The sequence below is a fragment of the Amblyomma maculatum genome, chromosome 1 (assembly GCF_055883805.1).
Source record: "Amblyomma maculatum isolate TAMU_Amacu chromosome 1, ASM5588380v1, whole genome shotgun sequence".
Lineage (NCBI taxonomy): Eukaryota > Metazoa > Arthropoda > Arachnida > Ixodida > Ixodidae > Amblyomma > Amblyomma maculatum.
Window position 1 is genome coordinate 90529714 of NC_139344.1, and position 24718 is coordinate 90554431.

A 24718-nucleotide genomic window follows, 5' to 3' on the forward strand; every position below is an offset into this window, starting at 1 on the left:
GTTTGCGCTACACTGATTGCGGGATTAGTTAAGAACTGTTAAGTAGTTAATTTTGATTGACATTTGAACTCTCCTTTAGTTAATTTTAGTTATTCACCGTTAATTAGATAATTGTGATTATCACTTGAACTTTAGGCTACAACGCCAAGTCATATATCAGAGCATAGCTTATATCTAGCACAACTACAATACACTGATTGCCGATATTTGTCAATTGCCGCTATTTAATTAACTATGATTAAAAGTCTAACTTCAGACTATAGCATCAAGTCATTATCATTGGATAGCTTATACAGAGCGCGTCTGCTAGACCACGGCCGGTCTCGAGGGAGAGCGAGACCGGCCGTGGCTAGCCGTGCACCGCGTAGGTGGAGCTACGGTCGAAACGCGAGAGAGGCGCCGGCGCCGAATGTAGAGGGAGGGATCGCGCTACATTCAGTTTATTGAGGGGCTTTAGCTTTCGAGAACTTCGCCACCGGCTGCGTGTTATATACCACTTTTCCTCACGACTATAAGTGAATGTAAGGAGATCAAGCTGTTTGGAAAAGAGGAGCAGATTTATTTTCACGCCGGCTTTATGTGGACCATGCTTACGTTAAATATGACTATGACTTCTATATTAAATCCACAGGCATCATTCTGAATTGAACGCTGCCTTTTTTCGCTAATTAAGGGGTTACTTGTCGGTGAAATTGTGCGACAGAACAAGTCTTTTTTATGAGATAGGTCGTTTCTTTCCCTTTCAGGGCATTTTTTGTACTTGAACGCAACTTACGTGGATCAGAAGTTACATTCATTTGGCAGGATTTTCTTGCCTGAGCGTGGTGCAACCGACGCCACGTGCCTCACTTTCTGGTGGCGCGCTGTTGGTGCAGACAGCATCTTTAATGTATATAAGTGAGTATTAAATTGCGTACCTTTCTTCATAGAAATAATGCAAAACATTACGCACAGCTGCAAATGCTGTTGCAGTCACCACACATATATTAACTTATGTTTGTTATACAAGCATGACCTTTTTGCTTCCACATATCTAGAAAAGGTTGATGGCATGCCATCAAATGTGATTAACTTTATTGGACAAATAAGGGTTAAATATATTTTGATAATTAAATAGTTGCGCTTACTGTCTATTGAGTACCATTATACAAAGCAAAAGCTGGAAGTGAAATGAATTTTTAACTATAAAAAATAGTTATCAGTGTTAGCGTCTCGCTCACGGCGCATGATCGAAACAGAACTTTTAAAATAGACGACGTATGTCATTATGGTGCTATATACTTCTGAAGTTTCGTGGCGCTATTGCATATATATCATACTCGCACAAGGAGTGCGATATTTTGTGAGATGGTGACCTTATCGCACCATATTTCTGTACAGTTATCGCCGAGGAGTCGGTCTTCGGGATCCCGTGCTCTCTTTTGTCACAAGAGAGAACCCATGGTGGAACGCTCGTTCGGTCACAATATCCTCAGAGAAAACATGGCAGGTAAATAATGTTTAGCTCAAAAGGCAATGCAGTGCCCAATTTTGAAATAAAAAGCTCAAAATAGCTGCTAGAGCTATACTGTGTTGCCTGAACAGCAATGTGAACCTAATTATGCGTTGCCTGCGTATCTCTGGAGTTGTGGTTTTTAGTAAATTTTTTGATGTTAACTGGCCTGTAGACTGATAATAAAGCATGAAAATGTCTTTTTTTCTAACAGGCCGTGTTGGAAGTGCTTCTGCCAGAAATGGCGCTTCAAGAATCCAGCGTCTTCTTGGACGATATAGAGCTGATGAACGGCTTTTGCCCCCTAGAGAGTAAGTTTTCCACAGCCCTCAATATGTACAGTTACCAGAGTTAGCCCAGTTTATGCTATTCTGCATGATGAGGTTACAATTCTTGCCTGAAGGTATTTAGGAAACAGGCTGGGAGTTTCTCTTTTGCCGCTTCGTGACGCTCACTGCTACGGACGCCTTTTGTTAATGCCAACCATACCATGCACAATGCGCCTCATACAGGCTGCGTACTTGTGGGTATCGCAGCTTTCACATGTAGTTTTCGCGCCGCGGATATTATGGAGGGTATACCGGGGTTATTTACTGTCGGTTATAAAATATACTGTGTCGGTTATAAAATATAAATGTTGATCGCGATGGAGAAACGCAGTTGATAAGCTTGAAAAAGGCTGCATTCCATGCACGGTATACTAAATGAGCTTTGAATTTACAAGCTTCTTCGATGCATACTGTGCTTTCCCAGAACGAGCGAAGTAGACGTCATTGTTAGTGGCCAAATAGAAAAGTATTGCATACTAGGCGGAGTGTACCACTGACGGGCTAAGATTATACAAAAGGTTGGTAGAGGTGATGGGAAGAAAATACAGATAGGACTATTGACGGTAGCCTATACAATACGGGCGTATACCTTTTACTTTATATCTTTAAATTAATCACAAAGGGTAACTGCTGGACGCTGGAACTAAGCAAATACCGTTGAATGCCGAAGAATAACAAAAATTCCATATGAGTAATTTATGAGTTCTTTCCGGGCTCTGATGGAAACGCGCAGACCTCATTAGCGAACGTTAAACCTGGCGCTCTGAAAGAGCCCGCACTTGAGATAACTTGGAACTCGCGGAAAGATCTCGAACGCCTTCTTAAGGGTTCGGAAAACATTTCTGCATACCGCCACAAAAGTTATGAAATTTGTGGCTACCATAAGTGCTTCACGATTTTTAATTGAAGCTTTCCGCTTGCTTAATCCGAAGGGTTCGGAGGCATACAAATAAGAGGTTTAAGGAGTCAGTACTTCATAATTAAAATACTCCGACATGCTCTAGTAGCCCGTTGACAATACTGCTTCAATACTCATCATTCAATGTTGTCTCATATATTATTAGGTTTGGTAGTCTCGCGTGTAGGTGCGATTACGTTACTTTAGCTTGTCAACTCCGAATAAAAATGCCAGCGCTCAGTTAAATATGGTCACGTTATTCATATTAGCATCATACTTGCTGCATCCTTTAGTTTCTTAGTTTATTTCAATATTCCATTCATTGTGAGTTCGAGATGTGCCATTAAGACAAGTTCAGCTCCCAAAAGTCTAGAAAGGCATGCTGGTAGTTCTAGTTGCTTCTTCTCGGCGGAGTGACCTCGGAGCGCACTGAACTGGGATGCGTAAGAATAAATAGGATTATTTGCATCCATTTTACAGTCACTACGACGTAGGGTTTGATTAAATATTTTCGATTGCATTTAATTAGCATATTGGACGTTTTGGTGCAACATATCCGATAAATGCAGCCCAAACCATGCCGAGAGATGGGCGAGGCCATACGAGCGCTTATGTTCGTCTCTCCGCTTGTTCTATAGTCTTGTTTTACGCTGAATGCGGCAAATTTGAAATAGCATTTTGTATTTAATCACTGCGGTGCCGCCATCAAAACTATAGCACCTATTAAAGTAAGCTTTGATGACGGCATAGTTTTGCGCCATAAGCTCATTATTTCTGTTTATTTTAACACATTTCTCACGACGATGTCACACAGACTACTGCAGCTTCGAGCGCCCCACATGCCCGCACTGGAAAAATTCCGACGAAGGTAAGTGGCGTAATGAGTTTTGGCATTGTTCTCTTTGTGTCAAGGATACATAGTAAACCGTTGTAACACAGAAGATAATTATTTTGGCTCTTCTATTCTAGACTAACTAATGGCGGTTGAGTGCAACTGCTCGCGATATTTATTTCTATTTTTTTTTGTCAGCTATATACACTGAATCGTACCCTAGATAGTCAAAGCATGGTATTATGTGGTAGGGTACAGTATAAGGCGATTAACGTCTCAACGCGACGTGGGCTACTAGAGACGCCGTAGTGGAGACGTCTGAATTATTTTCGGCCACCTGGTGTTCTATATTCTGCACTGACGTCGAGCAGCACACGAGCGTCACGCGTTTTGCCATTAACTAAGCATGGCCGCCGCCGCCGGGATCACATCTGCCTACTCGGGCTCAGCACATGGGCTCCCAGACGACTTAGCCTTCATGGCGGGAGTGTGGTGAAAGTAAAAATATAATACAATAGTCAATATAGCCTGAAATCATGCCAGTGATTATCTTGGTTTAAAGAGCTGCCTGTCATACTCACGATTCACAACTATAATCTCATTCATGAGCCCAGACTACACATAGGTCATAAGTAGATGCTTAAATTAAATTTAAACACTCCACAGAAAGCAAATGTCTATATCCATCTCTACTCTGCGAAGATCATCCAACGTAAATAATCTCTCAATTTTAATACTTTAAAGGAAAGCTGTAAATTATGCCTTCCGATTCGTTCCCTAAGTGCAGCAAGCTAATCGTTAAGCTTTCTCAGACAACTGTAAAGCAAGTGCTGGTTGCTCATAAATGTATAAATCTGAAATTGTCACAATGTTTTAAACATTTGTGCAGCGATGAATAGTTCACTAAAACTTTTTTTTTGACCGCTTCGGTGTACTGAGGAATCGGCCTAAAATAATTTCAACGGTGTACTTTTCTGAACATCCCGTCAAGTGCTCACGAAAGCTCTAAAACTAAACTTCAATGATGTTGTGTTCTTTTGCAGATGTGACAAGCCGTTGGTCGTTGGAACGAGCCGGTCTTTCGGTGATCCCCCGAGACCACACATTGAAGACACAAGAAGGTTTGTCTATGATTACATGTGCATGCTGGAATTACTTCGATCACATGAACTGTTTAAACGAAATATTTAATATGCACGGTGTAATGATTTTACTGCAGAAAAGGTTGAGCTAGCGATAAATAAAAAACCATGATTGTTTTACTTTTTAAATAAACATATTATGGAGCATCACCGTCAGGACCACAGTAAGTCGTGTTCCTCTCAAAATGAAATAAGCGTGCCACAAGTTCTGATACCAACCACATTTGATATTAATGGTCGCGTTTTCTTCGCACAAACAAGGGGAAAAATGGAAGGGTGCCTAAATACCAAAAGGGTGTTTACGTCGTCAGGTTTGGGGCTCGGCGGCTATTTCGGTGTAGCAGAGAACCTTGAGGCGGATATGTACTCTATATAAAGCTGACACCATGTATGCTATTGTAAGCACGTATTTAGAGGTAGTTTCATGATTTAATAAAAATGTTTATAGGTTAGTTCACTTCTTTCGCTTTTTTGGTGGTGCAACAAGTTAATTACTTATCTAATTGCTGAACAGCCTATCGCTTCTTTTTGCAATGTTGCTCTTACCTTTTTTTTTTCTGAGCGCAATTCTGCGTGCCACACCTACAATTCTCGTATGAGATGCACCGTTATTGGGCCTCTCGATTATATCCTAACTTTAACGACACGAGTGTGCGTTTTCTAGGCTGAATATTGCGTTATGCTTGGCCCAATGAGTTGAACTTGAAGTCTCAAAGCTGCACATTACTGCGCAAGACCTATGAGGAACGCCATATTACATGGCTCTTCTTACGTTCATCTGCTTCGGATTAATCCCGTCCACCTGGGGTTCCTTAAACACGCACCGGCACAAGGAAACTACTTTGCATTCGCACGAGCAGCGGTGCGTGACCTTTAAATAAGTTATAATTTGAACGTTTAGAACCACGTAATAGAATGAAAATAAAAAATTTGCCGGTAGATGAGCACCTTCTACATAGCAGCCAGTGCAGCATGAAAACGGAACTTCACTCACCTTCGATCCACAGGCCACTACTTGCTGTTTAGAGGAGATCGACCTCGACAGCGGGCATCTTTGGTACTGACGGACCAACGCTACAAGTGCGCAACCATGTGGCATTACATCTCGGAAGCACCAGAAAACTTGACCATCACGGCTGGAGTTGTGCGTTTTGCAAGCAGCACTGACGGCCAATGGAAGGAGGTCATGTTCCCCGTTGACATAAAAAATGTGAGTTTACCAGACTTCTGTCTACTGTAACATTACTTAGGATATAAATGGCCATTTTTTCCAGCGGTGTGAACAAATATAGATCTCAAAAGGTACGGTTTGGTTTGGTTTTATGGGATTTAACGTCCCAAAGCGACTAAGGCTATGAGAGACGCCGTAGTGGAGGACGCCGGAAATTTCGACCACCTGGGGTTCACAGTACACGGGTGCCTTGCTTTTCGCCTCCATCGAAAAACGGCCGCCGCGGCTGGGATTCGATCCCGCATCCTTGGGTACAGTAGTCGAGCGCCCTAATCGCTGCACCATCACGGCGGGAATTCTAGATATCAGAGCAAGCGAAACGGGGTACAATCGTCGGGTGATATCCGGTATTTTGAATTCGTCCCCAACATACTGGCAGCGCCTGGAATATTGCGGGCTTGTAGGAAGAACGAGAAATGGGGAAGAATGAAGCGGAAGAGGAAGGAAGATATGGAAATTAAAGGCAGACGGTATATACAGGAAGGTAAATGGCAGCGTCAAGTAATGATGTAAATGCAAGGAGTTTTGCCACATACTTGTCTCGAGACAGATGAGGGGCTAGGCCACCACGTGCGCTGCACATAGTTGCAATGATTGATCGGCAACGCAGTGCTTCGCAGCCAGCCAACGAGTGCCATTCGCGTCGCTGTAAGTAACTTGCAGAATTAGCCGTTCTCCTGCCCGCTTGCATGGCACATGGGCCGTCTCTTCGCGTCTAATTTATTTCTCCATAGTTTCATTAAAGTGTACTGCATATACAAGAAGAAGAAGCAGGAAACAACTTTAATAAAACACAGTATTAAGCGTCGAGTATGTCCTGCGCCAGGGTCACCAAGGCCAACTTTCAGCAGGTCAGAGGCCGACCAAGCCCGTCACGTTGTATGAGAAGGGTGTGGTAAGTACGGGGACTGAATTGCAACAGGGCAGAAAAACATTGCAGTGTTCTAAGTTAGCATAGGTTTCAGGATAATTCGAGTGTGCGGGAACGCATATACAACAAAGTAGGTTCTCGCGGCACACATTTCTCTACGTATACCGCGATGCCTCGTGCTTGACACCGAGCACGGGTCCGTTTGCAGACAAACTCGAGGCAAAGAACGTCGCCTTTTTCCCGCCTGCTCAGATGCACGAGATGAGATCTAGTGCAGAACCGTAGTGCGGTTTCTAAGGAAAGAGCAGATAACAGCGCTCGACCCGAGGAACAGAGTTAAATATATGACAAGCGGCATTAACATAGCCTAATATGGTAGGTGAATTTTGTGTCCCGCCGTTTGTCGGGGTTGAAGTAGAAGCGACATTTCATAGAGGCTAATAGAGCCGAATTTGTAAAGCATATCATACATATAAACGCCTCGTGATTAGGTAATCGCGTCGAGTCTCTCCTCAAAGCGTGATGTCCCAACTTTCTGCGCGCGCACAGTTGTCCCACCCGGCCGCATCTCTGTCAATGTGCATCCGGAGCTACCGCGCGGTAATCCGTTATACGCCCCTGCGAATGCGTCTTCGCTACGCTGAATCTCAGTATTTGCAATAAGGAATTCATTATTCGAAATCAAACACGTTTTTAAACGAACAATATTAAGATTTAGTATGCCGCAAAATATGGAGGGTGGGTATTTGCAACTGCACGGTTTAGCGTTTAAATGTCCTTGTATATTAAAGTTGGGCAATACAAGAGTGACAGTGAACTGAAGCAACTCGAAGCTGTAGTCCTGTCTGACTTGACTCAAAGGATTGTAGCACGTGTCGAGTCGGACTTCTACGATAACGAAATAGCGAGAACTAGAAGCAGGGAGAGCTCACATGAGCTTCCCCTACTTCTAGTTCTCGCTAGCTCTAGTTCTCGTTCCTCACGGGGAGGTCAATTCACGCATTAAAGTAATTAACTTTGCGCAGGAGACGTATGTTGGAAAAGAAAAGAAATAGAAAGAAGAAAGAAAATCGTTTTACAGTTCTAGTTGCGGGCGTTTGTCTGCAAAAAGAGCCCGACATTGTTTTCCTTGCGTGCAGGTGGGAACGGCAAATAAAGCGAAAGTTATTACCTAGCGTGTTACACATTATGTATCCTTCACAAGAAAAAGAAACGGGAAAAATTTCTCAACTGCGAAATTCCGCAACATGGCGGTGCAGTGAATTAGAATATTCATGGTAGCCGGCAGAAATGTCACATAGTATAGGGTCTAAAGTCTCATTCGTTTCAAGCCGCCGCATGCTTCACCCTACGTCGCCGCATTGCGGATGATGGCTATTGACGCCTACGGGTAAACTGTTGCGTGGTTTGCGCTGCTCTTTGCGTTATGTAAATGAGGTTGTGCCTCGCGGTCCGTCCTGTCTGAGAGTCACGGACGGCACATTGGGCGCGACACTTAGGCTTCGTCTGTGTTGCTACCTTGCACTGCAGGAGTGGGCTTCAGGCGGCATAACCTTAACGAAAGCCCCGATGCTGTAATATGGCGCGATCACTTGACGATTGTGCAGGAAGTAGCCTATACTTCTCTACAATGCAGGCAGCAATCTCGGCCGTTTCGGGAGGACGCCCCGGTGCTTTTGCAGCTGTCGACGACCTACTACTGATGGAAGAACGCTGCGGCCAACAAGGTAAGCTAAAAATAGAGAAAAAGGGCGAATAACGGTAGCTGTAGAAAAAGTCGACAGGTTCACAGTACGTTGAGCTTGCGTGGTGGATGTAGCTGCCCTGCGAAATATAAACGAAAAAGAGAACAGAAGGAACAAATACAGAAAAGAGAAGAGATGGCAAAACACACACCAAGTACAGCGTGTGATGAGGGCAGGCAGCGCTTAAAGAACAAGGACGAACACAAAGGCAGACAGGACACTCGATTAAAGTATAAAAGATTTGTTGCGAGCAGAAAGCAATGTTTATTCTCTAGATTAAGCCACATGACAAAAGGAATGAAGACTGAATAATAAAAAAATGGACCACGCAAATATGGCCCAAGCGAAACGTCTTCCTACTACCGCATAGCTGGCGTATAAGCCGCCCTTTGCTCGCAGTAAATATGCTTTTTGTTTAAGCACCTGTGCTGTCTGTTTCTTTGAGTTAGTTCTTGTCTTTTTGCGCTACATGCCTTCATTACACGCTGTATTGCCTCCTCTTCTCAGTTCTCTATTTGTTCCTTCTGTTCTCCATTCGCGACCAACAAGCCTACAGTGATTAAGTAGAGTGACTCTTTGTAGCCAGTGTATTTGGCCTGGAAAAAAAAAAAAGTTCTGGAGCTACAGAGGAAGTCACCACCTGAAGCTTTGATAAATATGACACCTGAACAAGATACAAATTAAGCTCGTGCGATTTGGGAAGCTGTCAAGTAACCACCAATTCCCGAAAGCATCGGTTACTCTTGGTAGTCGCCTGTAGTGACGTTGGCAATTCCTTGATGAATGATTTAGCAACAGTTATTACAAACGTGTTTCTTTCAGCCTTACTGAAAAAGAAAAAATGCAGTAGCTGAACTACGTAGCAGCGCGATATCTTCGGCTCGGTTGTGCACCTGAAACATTGACTTGAGTTACTTCTGTCGACCGCTTTTACTTTTGAAAGCCCCGTCGCTCCATTCCTACTCAACGCGGCTGTTTCCACCAACAGCAAAGCCACCTCCAGCGCCATTCGTGTGTGCTGCGTCCGGACAGACAGTGCCTGCAGAAGCGCGGTGCAACTTCATCGCGGAGTGCTCGGACGGCTCCGACGAAGTGGACTGCGGCGCTTGCTCATTTGAAGACGGAACGTGTGGTTGGTCTGTCGAAGGTCGTGGTCTCCTGCGCTCCGATGACTTCTCCTGGCAGCGACAGAAAGCCGCGCAGGGTGTGGGACCTCTGAGAGACCACACCACCGGCTCATCGCGTGGTAAGGGAACAGGACCACATCGCGTGGGGAACCTGTTGTCGAGTTTATTCGTACTGGCTGTACTTTTCCAACGATCGGCACTTTGCAACGACGTGCAGTCTCAGTGATAAAAAAATATGCTACAGGTCAATACCTACTTCTAAGAGCGAAACAAGAACTGGAGGCCATTACAGCGGTAGGTGAAGCATCCAGCCCTGTACTTCACAACACGGGACACCTCTGCGTCGTCAAATTCTGGTTCAACTACCGTGCTCCAAGTAAGGTCTGAAGCTGCCGCGTCACACACGTTCTGCATAAAGAGTTTTTAAATACTAAATGTATGTCACAATTCTTTAATAGCCAGGTGTTCTGTTTTTTAATACAAGCTTGAAAAGTGAGCATGCTGCTAACTGTTTTTTTTTTTTTTTGTGCTCAACAGTTTTTTTATCAGCTCGAAAAGGAAAACAGGCAACTTGAGCCTTTTTCTTGAAAACATGATAGAGATGAGTTGCTGTTGTTTTGGGCCTGCTTTGCAGACAAATGCATACGTACTACATTCTTAACTTGAATGAATCAAAACTGCTAATAACAATTAACTAACGGCAGTGAAATTGCAACCACATCCATGCATTAAAAACGTTTCCCGCGACTTCCTTATGACTGACAGTAATAAAGGACTGTGATAGAATCAAAAACCCGTTTATGAATGCGAAAAACATTTCCACTGACTTCCCAACTTTGCCCATGTTACCGTTTATTTCTGAGATGCATTATTGTGTTCTGCATATTTTCAGAGGACACGCACGTGTTCTTGCTAGAACTGCGCGTTAACGGATTTCGAATTGTGGCTTGGGACTCCCGGGAGCTCGCCGAAAACCCATCGGAAGGAAAGTGGAACGAAGGGCGGTTTCTGTTGGGACGCTACCGTTCCCCACTGCAGGTAACATCGTGCTTCTCTTTCTGCCTCGTATTTTGCCGCTCTTGCGGGGAAAATCATCATGGATACTAAAACACACTTGACAGTAAGGACGTTAATAGGTTAGTTCCCTCTATCTGGCCGGTGTCTTGACCGCTTATTCTTACTCTTGTACAGTAGCGGACAAAAACTATATGGACCGCGCTTCAGCGTTCAAGCTTTTCTGCTACATTATGCAATAAAAATAGAAGCGTTCGTAGTCTTTATTGCAAGTGAAAAAACTGAATATTACTGAGTCGTGAGCGAAAGTGGTATACAACGCTCAGGCAGAGACAGAGCTCGGGAAAAATGCATCGAAATGCCATTAGCGACAGCGTAAGGGACAGCGACATCGGCACATGCATGTGGATAAAATAAGGCACCGCCCCTATTGTCTTTAGATTTTCCAAATCTGTTGCTAGATAAAGCTGGATGAAGTTTTCTCGAGCACCGACGCCAGATGAGTGTTGTATACCACTTTTGCTCACCACTGTACATATCTATCACATGTCAATTAATTATAGCTAGGTAACACGTCAGAAGACTTTGACCACTTATGCGTCATCTATATTCTTCTGTCCGCTATTGTACATTCAATGGTGGTATGTCCAGCTGCAAAGCTGCGGAATCTTGGCTGAATGCGACGTTGTGAACTCGGACAGGTATATCGGTGAAAGTTTTTAAAACTTAAAATTAGCCTTTGCTGAATTAGTGCGACCCTATTCCTCTCAATTTGCGCTCTGATGTGGCGGTCAAGAAATGAGATGGAAGCCTTGGACTTAGCAAATCAAGTACTGCCTCATTGTATCTGCGCAGTTGATACACTCCCTGCAAATCTCAAATGTCGGTATGGGAGTGGCACTGCGCGTGATATGCTGCCAGTAGACGTCGCTGCTGTTTGATGAAGCATATATACGCTTTGGCTAAAGCCAAGTCTGGCGTATTCTCCAAACCAAACGCGCTGGTTGGAGCAGTAGTGAAGATGAAGGAGAGAGGAGGTATTCCTATTGAAGTGAGTATCTCATTATGATGCTGACTACGTGAATATGACACTTTTGAACGAGTAGGGAATTTTTACATGCCACAACACGCATGCCTTTAGTTATCAGGAAGTTTGTAAACCGCAAAAAATCCGGATTAATTTAACTAGTAGGTGTTTAACGCAGACTGTGATATTAACATCTGCAGGTTAGGTTAGGTTACGTTAGGCTAGGTTAGCGGCAGAGTGTTACAGCTTCTGAGTTACCACAGCCTGCGCCATTTTCCGGTCAGTGACCTTCAGTCTAATTTTTAAAATATTTCTGGCTAAGTTCCTGATAGGTGAATAATTACTTAAATGTATGCCTGAATCAGGTCCAAAAGGTGAGAATTGTGCTTCTTTCGTTTATGTGTCCACACTAGTAGTACTAACACTAATAGCACTGCGATACATGGCTGCGGTTAACGCTGGTAACGCGAGTGGTTAACGCTGTCAACTGCGACACCCCTGAGCGTAAGCGTAGGCTTTGGCAGTGCAAATAAAGAAGGACGAAAGGAGAAAAACTCTAAGGTGTTACACACCTGGGGCCTTTAGACGTTGTTTAGTCCAGCCCTGCTTTGTATACGAAATTAGCGGAACCATAGAAAAGAGAGCCTCTGTAAGTTGAGTGAAAAGGACGAAACAGGTTCTGGGCATTCTTGGTGAAAAAAAACAACAAAAAAACTGACGGATATTGAGAAAAACGTTCGTGAAGAACACTGCGGCTTTCAGACAGAAACTATCGTCTTTGTAACTCGGAAAAAGAGAAGATGGTGCATGGACACTGAAAAAAAAAATGCGAAGAATTTTGGCGAAAGTTGCAATAGCGTGCTAAAGGGGTGTTGCGCAGGCCTTGCTCTTCTATCGCCTAGCTTTGCGTGGTTGAATGGCCAATATGTCCTCGACTTCCTTTCTGCGCTGCAGACATGGAAGCGCGATGCAATTCTGCAGTGCTTCAGCCAGACAATCCCGGCGGCGAGAATGGAAGCACGTGTGGCGTCCGCCGCTTATATACCATCTGATGACATCACCACAGCTGCGCGACTGCAACGTCATACTGCGGGGTTTGCTTTGTCCTTGGCGTCGACGTTATTAACGTCGGAGGGAGGCGATTCTCCTCTATTAAGATCAAGGTCACAGGGCATCATCCCGGTCAAAAGTCTACGGTCCATATCACGGTCAGGTTATGACTAACCGTGGTTATGCATACCATGTATAGGCACCATGCTGGGCTAACTCTCGTAGCGTTGCAATGAGACTGTTTTACAAGCAAGCAAGACAAGATATTGCTCGGAGTAGTAGCTTCCGGATTAATTAGTGCTTTCTCCCTGATATCGCGCGTGAGGTTCGGGTAAATGGATACTATCTATTGATTTAATTCACAGATATACTTGCGTGGCTATGAAGCTCCAACGAACGACAGCTACACTGCCATTGATGACATATCCTTCGAAGGCTGCAACATGCCAGGTATGCGAAACCTTCTTTTTTATTGTGGGGCCTTGGCACTTCCCCACAATTTCTGTCAATCGCTTTTTCGAGGTTTACAGAAGCAATCAAGCTTACTGATATGAGCTAGTCAAATGAGCTATCGTGATTGACAGCACTACACTTTCACCACTGATATTTATCATTGTTTTCTGATAAAAGGAGGAGGTTCGAAGGGCGCGGGCTTGTGGGGAGTGCTCGAGTGAGACACCGTACGGGCGAGGAATTGTTTGCACGCGAAAGCATTTCGTATAGATGCCTCTGTTACAGCTTGTGTTTTTTAAGTCGCTAAGCAGAGTCTAGTGGTCCCAAGCACAACTAGAAAGTGATAAACGGGTTAAAAAATTACGATTTTACAGTATTTTGTTAGCTATTTGTATGCAATTCCTGTTTGTTTATATTGGATTAATACGATTCGAACGACAGTGCAGTGTTACATGAACTTTTCATTTCGGTCTCTCTGGAAAATCTCAGCACTTTAGCTTTTTACGTTGATGGGGAAATTGGTACGTTGAGACATGGCACTGCAGTCGGTTTCCTTCAGTGCTCCGGATCAGTGCTCAGTTTTTAATGTCGCCCTCGTCGGGGTGCACCATATTGATTCTCTCGGCATTCACCTTGCACTTAAAGACGTCCACTAAATAGGAGTACATTGCTGTTTGTGATGGAGCTTTAGTTATAAGTATGAAGTTTATAGCGCAGGTACTTAACTCGGCAGGCATGTGCGTAGGTACCTAGATAGTCTTAAGTATAAAGGATTCAACTCTATATCCGCTTTTCGATGGAGGTGAAAAGCAAGGCGTCCGTGTGCTGTGCAATGTCAATGCAAATTTCCGCAGCCCTCCAGTACGCCGCCTCTCAAAGCGTGAGTCGCTTTGGCACGTTAAACACCATAAAGCAAAACAAACAAGAATCTCAATATATATTTCGAAGTTAATGCAAAGCAATGCTTGACTTAAATGGCTGTTTCTACCTGTGTCATCAGTTCTCATCGTCGATGCTTGCTTCAACATCAATAAAGAAATCTTAAATACTTCGAACCCGGTCTGACGGCTTAGAGTTAGGGTCGTGAAGACAACACAATGACAAGTTCGGAGGTCCTTTTACTGGAAGATGATGTGTGTGCTGACGCAAAACTGTCCTTTTAAAGCGAAGGCTTTACTAGCCTCGTCGAACCAAAGTCATCGGCGCGGTAAATTTGACCTTCAAGTGCGGCGCGAGGAGCCTGCGCTACCCGCTTCTTTTTCGCACGTGCACGCAGCCGGCGCTCGCTTCTTTTGCTGCTTCGATCGCTTCTTCCTCTACTTCGCACACCTGCTCCTTATTTTTCACACACCTGAAAATTTTACTATACCGGTATATATTTCCGCAAATATACAACATTGCTTAACACACAGCCTCCCAGTCTCCTGTCTACTTTTTGCCCTCAACACCTTCATGCCGTCTAGACAAGACTGTGGTGTCCTTGATTGAATTGCAAAACATTTATTTCGTCAGAAAAGGCAGAATGTAGATAGCCCATACTTGATACACAGCTGACAGCGACCTGAGTAGCTCATTCAATGACCCGGGTTTGAACTCCCAGGTCTGAGCTGACCAACACGGCCTCCCATTGCTCTAGAGTAGGAACTTGTGTTAGAGATTTTGCGGGAGTGGCTCCTCTTTACAATTCCACATCGCAGACTGCCATGCAGGAGTCGCGCGCTGGAGCCAGTGCTTCGGCTGCGTTTCCTTGATATTCGCAGACAGCCATGGAGGAGTTAAAGGGCAGCAAACAGTGTCTGACCATGCTTAATCGAGCTGCCGCTCTGTAAACTACAGATTATCTAACTTGCCTCAGCAACACAGCATAACCAAACATAACAAAGCTCCTCTTGAATAACCGTGCTTATCCTACCGACGCCACGGCCATTTGTTGAAATATTATACTGTGCTAAAAAAAACAAAAACAAACAAACTATCTTTTCTCTTTTCGACTCTCGGCGGAAGACGTCGTACTCATTCAACCGTGTTTTTGGAGACAAAGAGATTTCTTTGTGAGATAAATGATTATACTTCTTTTTGCTGCACCTTCGGTTTAACCCGTGCATGCGGTTCGAGAATTCGCGGAAAATGCCCGTTGAACAGCATATCAAGTAAGCACACAAGGGGTCTAAGGGTTTACGCATTTACTCTCCTTTCCTTTCAGTGCCTTCGGCAGAACAAAACCCAGGAATGTTCACGTGCAAGAACAAGGTTTCAATTGTAATGGAGCACCTATGCGACTACACTGACCACTGTGGCGACTTCAGTGACGAAGAAGAATGTGGTAAGCTTCTTTCCATGCTATTGTCGCCTGGAGATCCCTTCGACAAGTGAGGAGTGCGTTAACACACGCGCTTTAAAAACAAATGAGCGTGTCACTGTCTTGTGTTTGTATTCTCAGTTTTGATTCATGCAAATAACTGATGGAAATATAAATAATATAGGCTACACCGAAGCAAGCTACGCCAGAACTTTTGCATGCCTTGGCGTGCGCACTTTGTAAGCACAAATAAGCAGCCTTAGAAATGAAAGGAATAATGAATAGCAGGTAAAAAAACAAAATGAAGAAAACCAGCGTAACAAATTTAGCCCACATATTTCGAATATCACTTTGCGATAAGCGAGCAGCTTAAATAGCTGATATACGCGTGCGCAACGCAGCTACTAATAGTTAAAAAATAAGCAGGCAGTTACAATTGTTTGAAAACATGAAGGCACTACGAACAGCAAGCCGTGTCAGTGCCTCAAACCCAATTCACTGGTTATGAATTGAAACACGCTCTTTAAAAAAATGGTATGAAGGGCCGGCTCTGTATACTGCGGTGTTCGTGTAGGAATTATCTCTTGTTGCCATAAGGCACAAATAGCCATAAAGCGCTGCACAAATTCATCCCTGCGCCGGAGTAACCATAGTATGTCTCCGAATGTCATGCAGAAGGCAAGGGGCGCATCATAAAGCGTGGACAACGCACTGGAGTTTCAAAGGCACAATCTGTTTGAAGATATCTTCAGCTACTTAAAATTAAATTATTCTTTATACGATATAATATACGAGGTGGGTAAATGTAGCTTCTTTCGTGCAGGTGGCGGTGGTTTTCCTATTGATTTCCGAGATCTATTATATTCCGCTTACCAGAGAGAGAGAGGGGGGGGGGGAGAGGGTGATAAATATTTTTGCATAGGCTAGGGAAGAGGGTGGCTACGCATTATTAAGAGCATTGGACAAGTATAGAGGGGGAGCCTCAGTTCGCGAGGCGAGCCAACGTTTCGACAAGTGGACTTGTCTTTGCCCAGACAAAGACCAGTCCACTTGTCGAAACGTCGGCTCCTCTTGTGAACTGAGGCTCCCCCTCTATCCTCCCATATTGCATAGGCTAAGTATTTCGTTCTTCATATTGCGACTTATTTTCCCTGGCATGTGTGTGTCAGTTTCATGCACGTACACGCATCTAGGTGATTTTTCTTTGCTAGAGAATCCAATTTCAGAGCAAATATTTTTACTTCCCCCCATCCCCCCTCTCCTCCTCTCTTACTTCCTTTTTATAGACGACTTCAAGTTCAGGTGCAACTTTGACTCTTCCTTCTGTGACTGGACTCCAGTGGTCTCTATACGCGGTGTTGGTTGGACAAGATCAAAGCCTTTCAAGCATCTGACACGCGGTCCAACACGAGACCATACCAGCGGAGGCAAAGACGGTAAGGTCGCATTCCTCAGCGTCAGCACGCCATGTGTCGGGAGTGATTCGAGCTCAATGCTCAAACAAAATTGACAAATACAATACATTTAGAGTGGACAGCAGAGTGTGAACATGCAAGAAGAGAGCAAGAATCTCCGTTTTCCAAGCCACCACGATGGCTCAAGGGTTAGGGCACTCGACTGCTGAGCCCAACAACGCGGATTCAATCCCTGTAGCGGCTGCTGCGTTTCGATAGAGGCGAAGAGCAAGGTGGCCGTGTGCTTGCGATGTCAGTGCGCGTGAAAGAAACCCAGGGGGTCGAAATTTTTGGATCCCTCCACTACGGCGACCCCCATAGTCTTAGTCGCGTTGGGACGTTAAACCCTATGAACCAACCCAAACCAAATATAAACTAACGAAATGAAACCAAACCCAAGTATAGCAAAGCAAAGTAAGTAAAGCAAAGCAGACCAAAGTTTGGTTTTCCTCGTGAGCCTTCCTTGCTTTCACCCTGCTGCTGTACTACGAGAGAAGCAAGCGAGGTAGAAGTGCTTGTAACAATTGCATTTCGTTTCTTTGTGTTTCAGGATCCTTTCTTTACTTGAGGTCGGAAGCGAAGAACGTGTCCGGATCCCTCCTCGGGCCTGTATTCAATGCCACGACTGTTTGCGTGGTAAGATAATTCATGCCCCTGATCTCCACATCTCTTGAACGGAGACTGAGGTCAACGCCATCTAACTATTTTTCAATTGTCTCAGTCAAAATTGATTCTCCCGTTCTTTCTGGTATTGCTGACGTTTGCACGGCTGCAGGAAATGTATTTACAGCCGGGAAAGGTGGACTCTGAGATATCCCCGCCAGTGAATTCAAAGTGGCAATACTCATACCAAAAAGAAGAATATAGCCACTGGTTCCCAGCGGAAAAATTGGTGTCGACGCAGGCATTTTAGTTTCAAAATTAGTCTGTTTTTAGTTTATGTTTGCTGTCGCTCCTAGCTTGTAAACGCTCAGTTTTCAACAAGAGTGGTCTTTTTTGAAAGCTGTATGCTGTTGACAGCATCTGTTTGTTCTCAATACTCCTAAACTTCTTACAGCCCGTTCTTGCGTCCTTTGGGCACTTGACAGAGTGCCCCCGCTGAGCGTCTAGTGAAAAAACAACAACAACAAAACAAACAAAGCCAGCAGGATGGTAACAAGTCTGTAACACTAATCCTCCTGCGTTAGCTATCGTGAGAAAGCGAAGAATTTACAAGAAATACACAACGACGCTCCAAGTGCACCCGCAGCGCCTTGGTGAGCTGACAAGGCCGCCTTTTGTAGCCGGTGATCAGGGCCGTGGATGGTGCCGATGGCAAAATACAGAGAAAAATTATAAGAGCATCGAAGGCTGTTCGATTGCGATGACGCTAGAAAAGAATTATTGCGAAAAAACAAACAAACAAGAAAACCTAGGCGAAATCATTCGTAAGTTGCGCGAGAATACTTCGTTTACTGTGCCTAGCAGCAATGTGGTTGGTAAAGCTTGAAACTGCGTCCAATCTATGGCAGCGGTGCTAATAATATCCTTGCTAAAGAACTTTGCTGCGTGAAAATTTGCGTTATTATTAAGAGTCACTCGTCTCAACTTTCGCGTGCCTTGCTTCCATCCTCTAAATGATACGCAAGAACGTGCGTTCATAGGGAGCACACATATTTCAATGACAGCTTTATGGGCTTTCCAGATGCGATTCTACTTCGTTATGAAAGCCTCGACCAATGGTGTGCTCGCTGTCAAGACACGAAGCACTGCTGATGGTGAATTCAAACAAGTCTGGCGAAGTGACCAGCCTACGGAGTTTCGACACTTCACTGAAGCATTTGTTGCCTTCAGCGAACCATCTGATTTTCAGGTAAACGCTTCGCATGGGCTGATGATTTGTCTGAAATATTTATGGAAATTTAAAAAAAATAGTAGCGAAATGTGTTACGGTATTATATAGTTCTTGTTCAAGTATAAATCAGTCTGTTAAGGATAAATCCGTATCTTACGACAACAACAAAACATTAAGAAAAAATTGCGACTAACTGTGAAAATCGGCTTTCCTCAGCTTTCACTAAAACCGTTCTTTTCTTCTTTCTCCAGGTCTCCATAGAAGGCAGCCTAGAAGGTGGCAGAGATGTACTAGATTACATAGCTGTTGACGACATCACTTTTATCAACAGCTGCCACGCCACTTCAAGTACGCCAGATTGCTTTCCGAATCCTGTGGCAATTCCTTGATTTTTCCCCTTTCCATTTGTTCGCAAAATGGTGTGTTTGATTTACTAGTTCATTCGTGTTTACAGTGCATAATTATTCCTTAACGTTATTCAGTGGCTACACGAGCAAATGAAAATGAGTTCAAGGGACCGTTTTTTGTTCTGAGCTATGTTTCAGAGACCCGAAGAAATACAGAATAACTACGTTAAGAAGATCCACAATTAAAAGAAAAAAAAATATATTTTTCGTCCGTGCTTTCATGTCTGCGCTTACAGCATATGCCGCTTAAATACATCTAATGAAGCTGCTTTTTTCTGGCTAACGTGGTAGGTTTCGTGAGCGTGAACGTTGTAGCCGTAACAGGTTTTTTGACGAAGAGCGGAAGCGTTAGAAGAATCGAAGACTAGGAGAGTTCAAATCGGTTCACGTTTCTGGAGCGTGAAAAAGAAAACCAAGGTCGATCAGGCTCTGTATCGGCCTCATTTTGTATTGTTCCCCTCTTTCTGCGCTCGCTAGAAAAACATGAAAGCACTTTGTTACGCTTGGTTGCTTTATGATTGTTTCATGAAAAAAGAAGCGCTAAAGACAGGAGAATTAAAAATTGCCCATCATGATAAGAAAAACTCGTAAGAAAGGTCACTTTCGCAGGTCCCTTGCCGAAGAGTTCACCGGAAACCAGCACGCCCGCCCCGTCGAACTGCACTGATGGATACTTCGCATGCTTCTCCGGCGACCGATGCATCCCAGCAATCCAGTTGTGCGACTTCCTCAAACAATGTCCTGACGGTTCAGACGAGAGCCACTGTGGTGAGTCACTGTCCCCCGTGTTTTCATCTTCCGCCGATAAAGTTCCAGTTAAGAGCGTGATGCACGAGAGACCGTTACCTTCAGCTTTTGTCACGGAGCATCTATGCACCATATCTTCTCCTGCACAATAATGTTTTAATACCCTGTTTTAATAGTCAAAGCTTTCAGCCCGAATAAAGTACCAACACCAGAGCGATCTTGAGCGCCCCAGTATCAAGGACATAAGGTAAGATGGAGTCCGAAGACAGACTTCTCCCGCACCACTAATGTATTGCGGGTCAGCATCAAAGACAGCGGACCTCCATTCCTTGAACAAAAGCGCCCGTTTATTTATTAGGCGTACGTACGGGAAGCCTATTTTCGAATGTTTTGTTTTCGCTGAGGATATAAAATTAAGCCAGGACGTTTCTAAGTCATGTTTTCACAATGCTACTTTGAACACCTGCGAAAATCGTCCTTTCAGTTCCTACAAGCTGTGCTGCTCACCGACCAAACTTTTACGCAGGCGGATGCGACTTCTCGACGGATCTGTGCGGCCTGGAAGCGGCACGTTCGCAGAGTCAGCCTCGCTGGTCGCGGGTGTCGGCCCTTATGGTTGCCAATAACAGAGCGCGCTTCCCATCGCTGCCTCGAGAAGACAGCGGGCACAGCGAACGTGGCTTCTACGTTGCGTACCTCAAGACCGATGCTGGTGAGCAGTGCCTGATGTCCACCGTAGGAAAGTTAAATAATTTTCACATTGATCACTTCAGCATGAATTGTTGATGCACGGGGACTGTGTGATATTTGGGGTTCTACTTTGTATTGATCCTGATCTAGATTAAGTTTCTTTGCTTCTTTACAATCGGTTAGCCTAGCCTTTTATATCAGAACCAGCGCATCACATTCGTTGCTACCTGTGAACTTCGACGTCACGGGCGGCCAATATGAATGATTATGCCCAAATGAATTGAGAAAATAGTCATTACAAAGTATGCCTCCTGCTTAGTAATATGATACTATAATGTGGGTTTTGTCATGAAGCTCTGGAGAGTCGAGCTGCACGCGCCGTATTTGGCGCCTACATGAACGCTACTCACAATGATCCACGTCTACAGTTCGAGAGCTCGAACAAAGCGTTGTGTTTGAAGCAATGCACTGTCGGGCTTTCAGAGTGCTAACAATGGCGATTAGTACGAGTCGAGGGCTGGAAAGGACCACTCACTATCTACAGTATTAAAGTTTTTCAAACTATCTATATCGCTTTGCAGTCGCCGAAACTCCACATTTTTGATACAGACAGCACTTTTTCTTGCTTCGGCTCCACTTGGTTTACATATTATGCTTGAGCGTCCAAATGAATTCATGTATTTTTGTGCAGCTGTTCCCGCCGGTAGTAACACAGCTTTGATGACACCTCCTCTGGGGGCAATGGGACACGCATGCAGGCTTACGTTCTACAGCTTCCTTCCCAAGCGAAGTAAGTGCGAGTGAATTTTTGTTCCTGCTAAGTTACGGTGGTCACGTATTTAGCCATACCGCCTCTCTCGGCAACGTCAAGTGTGTGGCAGTGTTATTTACCTCTATCTGATGGACAGCTCTGTGTGAGAACGAAAGGCAATATATATATTGTTTCCTCTACTAATGTTCATTACAAATCATTTCAGCGGCCCGTGAATAATGTAGTCCTAAAGAGTGTCACACTGTTCGATTGATTATATGAAAGATTGAAGGGTGTTGCTGCAAGGATTTGAGTAGGTGCGGGCAAGAATAAAACCAAGGACGAAGTGTGATTGCATTTGGGACTGCTGAGTACGGAACTACCCTTCAGTGAACAGCTGTGGTTAATGAGCGGGTGTACTGATAGATGCAGTGGACGCAGATGCTAAGAATATTATCCATCTATTAGTCATAAATGGCTGTTTCATGAAGTAACTCTACAGAAAAAACGAGTCCGAAGTCGTGGCTGTTTATAGCACTAGCGTATAAGAGTAGTTTCGTATAAAGAGGGTTCTTTTTATTTGCATCTGTTTGCGATAGTCACATCAAAACCACACATCTACAATGCACATGTAATGCTATTTTTGTTTGGCCTTTAGCTGAGGAATTACAACTATCGGTTGCCATTGTGGAAAAGTCGAGAGACCAGAAGCCGAAGCTCGTTAAGAAATTATTGCTTCATGCTGGGGGCGACGGAGACCAAGTTGCTTGGAAGATGCAAGCTGTGAACATCGGAAACCGCCTTTCTGGAGCTAGGGTGAGCCCACTCGTTTCGCTGGTCGTATTCAGTTGCTTGAGACCGGTAAAAAACACATTGGTACATGTGTACCATCCCATTTGCATTGCGCGCACGCTCGAGTTGACTTGGAAAGATAAAACAAATAAATATTCTCACCAAAATACCGCGTTCTGCCACATCCACCTGAGGAAGCCGACGTATGAACCTTGTTGCCCTCAGCCTTGTCTAGCATTATACGATTTTTACTTTAGAAGTTTGAAATAAAAAGGACTGACAATGGGATAGGGGTATACCTGCCTACAGAAGGTGGACTTTTTAGCAAGGGTCATCACTTTACGGCGATCGGCGCCGTACTTCTTCGCTATAGCAGTTAGCCTTGGTAAAAATCGGAAATTCTGTTTAGCACTGCGCTCTTCATGGTTTGTACTGCTCTCTTTTCACCGCATGCAAAAAAAGAAGCATGAGGACACATTCAGCTCGTGTATGTACGTTATTCCTTTCAATGTGCGTCTACGATGCCCCGTAGGTGTTGGTTTTAGTAAAGCTAGCGTGAGTAGGTAGACACGCAGACAAGCAAGCTCTAGTAACTCTTACTTCCTGGCAGTAATTTTCGCTGCTTACCTTCTTGTAGTAATCTTGCTGGATACATTGAAATGGTCCCTCCCAAATCGGTGGTCTTATGATTGGCATTCGCAATAACTGGATATTAAGATGCTCCCGCGAGTGCGCATGACGACGCGTACTGAACAGATGATTGTCTGTCTACATTGTTTCTTCTGTGGTGCCGCAGATCGCCTATTATGCCCACGAAAATGTCAGCATCGACGACATCGAGTATCACCACTGCCACCCTGATGATTCTAGAGAAGACTGTGAGTGACTGTGATAACACACTTTCTTTTCCGCCGTTTAGTAATGCTGAACTTTTTTTCCGCGATACTGAGTGCGCCAAAATGAGATGCACTTCAAAAATGTTTTTAGTAACGAGGAAATGTCAAGTAGCAACAACCTACTGAAAACATTCGTTCGCAGTGAATTTTTTCAGGCTGTATCTTTACGGCTCTGGCATAAAAAAGCTTCAAAAAAGTACCAGCATTGTATTTAATCTTCTAGCTACCCTGAATGCGCTGATGTTAAAAAATGCTGATAAATTTCAATTGATTTTTCATTCTCTACCTGTCACCCACGGTGCCCTAGTACTTCTAATTTTTTTATTTTGTGACCGTCCGTAAACGAGCTGCACGTTCGGCTTTTTTTGCATGATACGGCTGCTGCAGCGCAGTCAAACAGATAAAACCTCATCCCTTAACACAAAAACTGGGACATGATCCTTAGCCACGCTGCAATGGACAGTTACGCACGGAACGTCTACTGCGAGATGAAATAGCTTCGCAACGAGGTTTAAATTTGCCTCCTAAATACTTTATATACTTTCGAAGAAGGAGATTAAATTAGTGTGCGGTGTGGGGCACAAGAGCGCTGGAGACAAATGGACGTATGGTTTTGCACGTGCCAGCGTCGAGGGTCCCGTTAAGCGGGAACCATCGTGATTGACAAAATCAGGATTTGTCAAGAGGGTCATGACGTCACACGGAATTGAAAGTGATTGAAACATCAGACGAATCGATGTGATAAGGTTACAACATGACTAAATAGTAATTGTGACCTGAGCGACAGTAAATAATTGTGCTGAAAAGAACACGTGGGTAATCAAAGGGGATTCGAACCTGTGACATATGAATCACGAGTCAGACACGCTACCACTGAGCCATCGAGGCACGTCCGTTTGGCTTGGTTAATGGGAGGCCACGTCTGTCTATTGATAAAAACAGTACAAGAATAAAACAAAACACCTTCTGCGCCTGCGAAGTGGAGTTGCACAGAAGACCCCAGGCCGCGGACATTAACTCTACCACGTGATGCCCTTCCGGCGGAGTTCAAGTGTTCCCTACATATATCAGTGTTTTTTTGAAAGACTCCTAAAATACAAACAAGATAACTTTATTCTTGGTTTACCGAGAGTAACAATGGCGTGGGTTTATCTCTGACGCGTGGGCGCTTCCCCTCTGAGCTCCGGAGTATATACATGTATACAGTTAAAGCGTATGTGGTCAGCCGCGATGTTGCGCTCACGCGTGGCAAGAAAATCAGCTTGTTAAATTGGTTATCATATTTTGTATTTGTGAATATTATAATGCATGATCGTCACATGTGCCTTTATCCCATGTCCCTTGTTGAGTGCTTGCGCGTTCCTTCATAATATGGTGCATGGGGCTGAATCATGGACCTCGTGTAACGTGTTCATAGTTCTGTCATGCGTCACCTTTTCTCTCGACTATGTTTCACCTCTCTTGGTGACCATTGTCCCTGTTCTGGTCACTACGTGCCGTTTCATGCGCATTTTCTTATCTTAACATTAAGCGTTAATCACTGTGTGTGGCATGCAGTATGCAGCATCAACTTGGCTCTGGATGTGTGTCTCTACTCTCCTATTCCTCAATGTAATAAAAACGAAGGAGCCTTCTTT

General features: G+C 44.3%; 1 protein-coding gene across 1 annotated transcript in view; it reads left to right on the forward strand.

Moving 5' to 3' along the window:
* Positions 1-24718, forward strand: part of LOC146203157 (MAM and LDL-receptor class A domain-containing protein 1-like) — a 138914-nt gene that overhangs the window by 3494 nt on the left and 110702 nt on the right. The window contains exons 4-24 of the mRNA XM_084588544.1: positions 747-897; positions 1381-1489; positions 1707-1803; positions 3534-3587; positions 4595-4672; positions 5701-5903; positions 8432-8522; positions 9529-9786; positions 9912-10043; positions 10560-10705; positions 13124-13208; positions 15415-15534; positions 16797-16946; positions 17515-17600; positions 18649-18816; positions 19050-19146; positions 19815-19973; positions 20479-20664; positions 21334-21432; positions 22052-22209; positions 22982-23063. Of these exons, the coding sequence (XP_084444670.1) occupies positions 1734-1803; positions 3534-3587; positions 4595-4672; positions 5701-5903; positions 8432-8522; positions 9529-9786; positions 9912-10043; positions 10560-10705; positions 13124-13208; positions 15415-15534; positions 16797-16946; positions 17515-17600; positions 18649-18816; positions 19050-19146; positions 19815-19973; positions 20479-20664; positions 21334-21432; positions 22052-22209; positions 22982-23063 (2422 nt within the window). The 5' untranslated portion in view covers positions 747-897; positions 1381-1489; positions 1707-1733. The remainder of the gene's footprint in view (positions 1-746; positions 898-1380; positions 1490-1706; positions 1804-3533; positions 3588-4594; positions 4673-5700; positions 5904-8431; positions 8523-9528; positions 9787-9911; positions 10044-10559; positions 10706-13123; positions 13209-15414; positions 15535-16796; positions 16947-17514; positions 17601-18648; positions 18817-19049; positions 19147-19814; positions 19974-20478; positions 20665-21333; positions 21433-22051; positions 22210-22981; positions 23064-24718) is intronic.